General features: G+C 39.6%; 1 protein-coding gene across 1 annotated transcript; it reads left to right on the top strand.

Annotated features, from left to right (window-relative positions):
- The first annotated feature begins 461 nt into the window (after nt 1-461).
- BOP2 (Ankyrin repeat family protein / BTB/POZ domain-containing protein) lies at nt 462-3,570 on the top strand. Its single transcript, XM_021427429.2, has 2 exons — nt 462-1,094; nt 2,128-3,570. Exons 1-2 carry the CDS (start codon nt 615-617, stop codon nt 3,106-3,108), a joined length of 1,461 nt encoding a protein of 486 aa, XP_021283104.1. The 5' UTR covers nt 462-614; the 3' UTR covers nt 3,109-3,570.
- The last annotated feature ends 1,099 nt before the right edge of the window (nt 3,571-4,669 follow it).

Below are 4,669 nucleotides of genomic sequence, written 5' to 3'. Positions count from 1 at the left end.
GTTGGCAATTTTGGAGTTTTGATTACAAAATAATAATAATAAATATAATAAAAAAATGTATAGACATAGGAAAATGATTATTATTATTATTATTGGAAGATTATGATAAATTGGGAAAGATGATTAATATTAAATAGTAAAACACGAGGAAATGATGAGGATAAATTTCTGGCAAAAATCAGGAAATCCCCGAATTTCCCTTCCCATCATCATTTTCACCACGCCCCCACCCCATCGTTGGTATTTAATTTTAATTTTGAATTAAGAATAAAATTAATTAAAAAATTTTCACTTGTCTATTTTAAATAGCTCAGCCGCCCAGAATAGCCACCCATGTTGCTCTTTCTTTCCATTTCTCTCTCAAAATATCTATCGACAACGCACCACACCACACCACACCACACCACCCCACCCCATCGAGAGAAAAGAATCTCTCTACAAAAAACCAATAACAGTAACCTTCATCTTCCATTCCAACCCCCTCCCCCCCCAAATGAAATCATGACCTCCCCCTCCCCCTCTCTCTTCTCTTCTTTCTCCTTCTCTTCTGCAAGCTCTTCTTGATTTATCAAACCATCCTCCTCCGCTTTTTCTTCCCGGAAAGCAACCCTAAAATGAGTAGCTTCGAGGAGTCCTTACGATCTCTCTCTCTGGACTACCTTAACCTCCTCATCAATGGCCAGGCTTTCTCCGATGTAACTTTCAGCGTAGAGGGTCGCTTGGTTCATGCCCATAGGTGTATTTTAGCTGCAAGGAGTCTCTTCTTCAGGAAATTCTTCTGCGGACCTGATCCTCCATCTGGGTTAGACCCGGTTGGTTCCAGGATGAACCCAGCAGCAGCAGCAGCAGCAGCCGCAGGGTCTAGGCCTGGTGTTATACCAGTGAACTCAGTGGGATACGAGGTGTTCTTGCTGCTGTTACAGTTCTTGTATAGTGGCCAAGTCTCTATTGTGCCTCAAAAGCATGAGCCCAGGCCTAATTGTTCTGAAAGAGCGTGTTGGCATACGCATTGCACCTCTGCCGTTGATCTCGCTCTCGACACTCTTGCTGCCGCTAGATACTTTGGTGTTGAACAGCTTGCATTACTCACCCAGGTTTCCCTTAATTTGTTGTCATCTCATCACACCATCATAACTCATAAACCACTTGTTTCTGTTTCTTTCACTTCTTCACTCCTCAGTAATCTCCCACTGCACCCCCTCCCCCTTTCTGTTTGTCTGCTGTCTGAATCTTGATTAGTGTGTATGTGGAGTCTTGTTACTTTTGTATTTGGGTTTTTGGGCATTGAGACAAAACTTGGCTTCGTTTTTGGGAATTGGAAATTAATCAGGATTTCCTTCTTTATTTCTTTCTCCTTTTTTCTCTCAATTTTTTCTATTCTTTTATTGAAGGGATTTGTAATCAAGGTGGGTTTCTTTTCATTTAATAATCAAAACCTTTTTGTTGTACAATTTTCCTTCACGATTGTTTTTTTCCTCTCCTCCTTTGAAGTAGTAGGAGTTGGATCTTCAACTCATTTAGTACTGTCTCTTTTCTGCAACAGAAAATCTTCTTTTTCAGTTTTCTGCTGAACCACTTAATTCCACTATTAACAGCTTCAGTTTTCTTTTACTGTATCCACGGGCTCTTCTTCTTCTTCTTCTTCTTCTTCATCTTGACTACTTTTCTTTCTTTCTTTTTTATTTTTTCTTCTACAGTTGATTTTGAAAAGATTTTACTATTTTCTTTTTGAGTAAAATGCTGTTGAAAAAAAATATTCATGTCCAATAACAATAAGAGGTTTTGTCTTGATTTCATGTACAACCATATATGAGTTTCCTTGAATTGGGTTTCTTCCATCTAAATGCCACACACCCAAGACTTTTCCAAATTTAGATCTTGATGATCTCTAGTCATGTCTTCCACAGTAAGCACACCAAATCTTTCCCAGACATTCACTTTCCTCATTTGGGTTTGAAATTGGAAAAATAACAACCTACTCCATAAGCACCACCAAACTAAACATAAGATTTTTTTCTTTGCATAAACACCCATTAGTTTTACTTTAACCAATGCAAGGAAACATCTTCTCCTTTCCAATCGGATTCCCTTTACCAAAGCTGACGCTTTGTTGTCTTTGTTTCACAGAAACAATTGGCCAGCATGGTTGAGAAGGCCTCAATTGAAGATGTTATGAAAGTACTCATAGCTTCAAGAAAGCAAGACATGCACCAACTTTGGACTACTTGTTCCCACCTAGTGGCCAAATCAGGCCTACCACCAGAAGTTCTCGCCAAACATCTTCCCATCGATGTGGTGGCCAAAATTGAAGAGTTACGTCTCAAGTCATCCCTTGCTCGGCGCTCCCTAATCACTCATCACCCCCACCACCACCACCACCATGATCTCACCGCGACCGCTGATCTTGAGGACCAGAAAATTCGGAGGATGAGAAGGGCTTTAGACTCCTCAGATGTTGAGCTAGTCAAACTCATGGTTATGGGAGAAGGTCTCAATCTTGATGAAGCATTGGCTTTACACTATGCTGTCGAGAACTGCAGCCGGGAAGTGGTTAAGACCTTGCTAGAGCTTGGTGCAGCCGATGTTAACTACCGGGCCGGGCCTGCAGGCAAGACCCCACTTCACATTGCAGCGGAAATGGTATCACCAGATATGGTTGCAGTCCTTTTAGACCACCACGCGGACCCTAATGTAAGAACCGTTGATGGGGTGACTCCTTTGGACATTCTTCGGACTCTAACCTCTGATTTCTTGTTCAAAGGTGCCGTGCCGGGGCTGACTCACATTGAACCGAATAAGCTTAGGCTATGTCTTGAGCTTGTCCAATCAGCAGCTTTGGTTATTTCGCGCGAAGAAGGGAGCGCAAATACTCCAACTTCAACTGCAATTTACCCACCACTGAGTGATGAACATAATAGTAGCGGCAGCGGAAGCAATCTTGCTAACCTTAATTTGGATTCAAGGTTGGTTTATCTCAATCTTGGTGCTACAGGTTCAACTCAGATGGGGTCGAGAATGGAGGGAGATGATGATAGCAGCCAGAACAGCCAAAGAGAAGCCATGAACCGACATGACCCAACAATGTACCATCACTCTCATGACTTCTAGCTCCAAAACTTTTTTTCTCTTTCTCTTTCTATCTCTCGCTCTCGCTCTCGCTCTCAATCTCTATATATAAAAATGGCTGGTGAAAGACAAGCAAAATAGTAGTTCATGAAAACTCAATTCATGAGAGATTATTGGATTATATATTTTCTTTTGTCAAACTTTTTTTTTCATCGCTAGCATTTTCCCTTTGCTGTGCGGGGTGTTTTTCTTTTTCTTTTGCTTTTCTTTTTTCCTTTTTCTTTTTTTGGTTTTTTGTAGGCTTTCAATGATCATGATATGAAGTGCAGTTTCATTGGAGATGGGATTTTTTTTCTCTCATGGGATGAGACAACGAGAATCTGAGATTTGCTCTCTGATGAGGGGTTGATGGAGGAGAGACGCAGGTCAATCTTTTCAAACCCGGCCTGTCAACTCCTTTGTATTTATTGATAGTATCTAAATATCGTGGCCTATTTATTGTGACCTTTTATTTTTCTTGTCCCCCCACACCCACCTTCCCATTATATATAGAGGTACTACTTTTATATTTGTATACACACACAGATGAATAATAAAGATTTTCAACATGTCATAAAATAATGTAAATACATAATAAGTACTTATAATGAAAAATGTAATTAAGAAGGGAGATTTTGGTTTCTAACAGTGGTGGGGTTTCCTGGCCTTTCTTAGGCTTTGTTTGGGCATGGATTGCTAAAGATTTCTAATGAAAGAAATGAGCTGTCTACCCCTTTTTCCCCATTTCTTTTTTAGCACTCAATGCGCTTTTGGAGAAACTTGATTGGCTATAGTGTTTTGTCTAATTATTTTAGTAGAAAATCATAAGGCTATGGACAAATTGATTGGTTGTCTTGCATGAATGCAGCATTGAGTGTGACCACACAGGACAGCTTAATATATTGGTATTATCTAAATCTGGATTCCCTCCATGTAATCCTCCTTTTTGTCCCCCTTGCCATTTTTGGGCTCCTATACTTCCAAAAAACTTACAGCTAACCCTAAATTTCTTAATTTACTTTTGTCTGAACCACCGGGTATGTAGGTCAGCTGATCCCTGGGCTACTTCAGTCTCCAGCATATCTGCCATACATTCTTTCTTACTCTATTCTATTCTAGAGCTGAACTGGATTCATCAGCATATGTAATTCCATGCTACCAGCAATTTGGTTCAGTACCCTTTGTTGTTCGCCATGAGGTAATTCTAAATGTATTTCCTTCACAAGTCTCTATGAAAACCAACCAGTCACCTTGTTGTTCCTTCACTGCTTGGCAGAAATGTACAAAAGAATATATTCTGCTGATATTTATCGTATGAACATAATGAAACATTAACAAGTCCAGCTGCTTTTGATCATTTTATGAACAATTATAGCAGTTTTTTATTTTTCATGATATGAGAGACAACTGCTAAGGTTATGGCATTTATTATTTTAGGCGGCCTTTCTTTGTTTCATCATGTTCCAAATGGCAGTTATTTCCTTTACCTTTAAATAATTGTATATATATAGGGTAAGTCTTACATTTTCTTTTGTTCTTGGGGCAGTTAACTCTTATGTACTTC

This window comes from Theobroma umbraticum, unplaced genomic scaffold (assembly GCF_002168275.2).
Source record: "Theobroma umbraticum cultivar Fairchild unplaced genomic scaffold, ASM216827v3 scaffold_147.0, whole genome shotgun sequence".
Lineage (NCBI taxonomy): Eukaryota > Viridiplantae > Streptophyta > Magnoliopsida > Malvales > Malvaceae > Theobroma > Theobroma umbraticum.
Note: the sequence above shows the minus strand (reverse complement) of the source record. Positions and strands in the feature narration are given on the sequence as shown.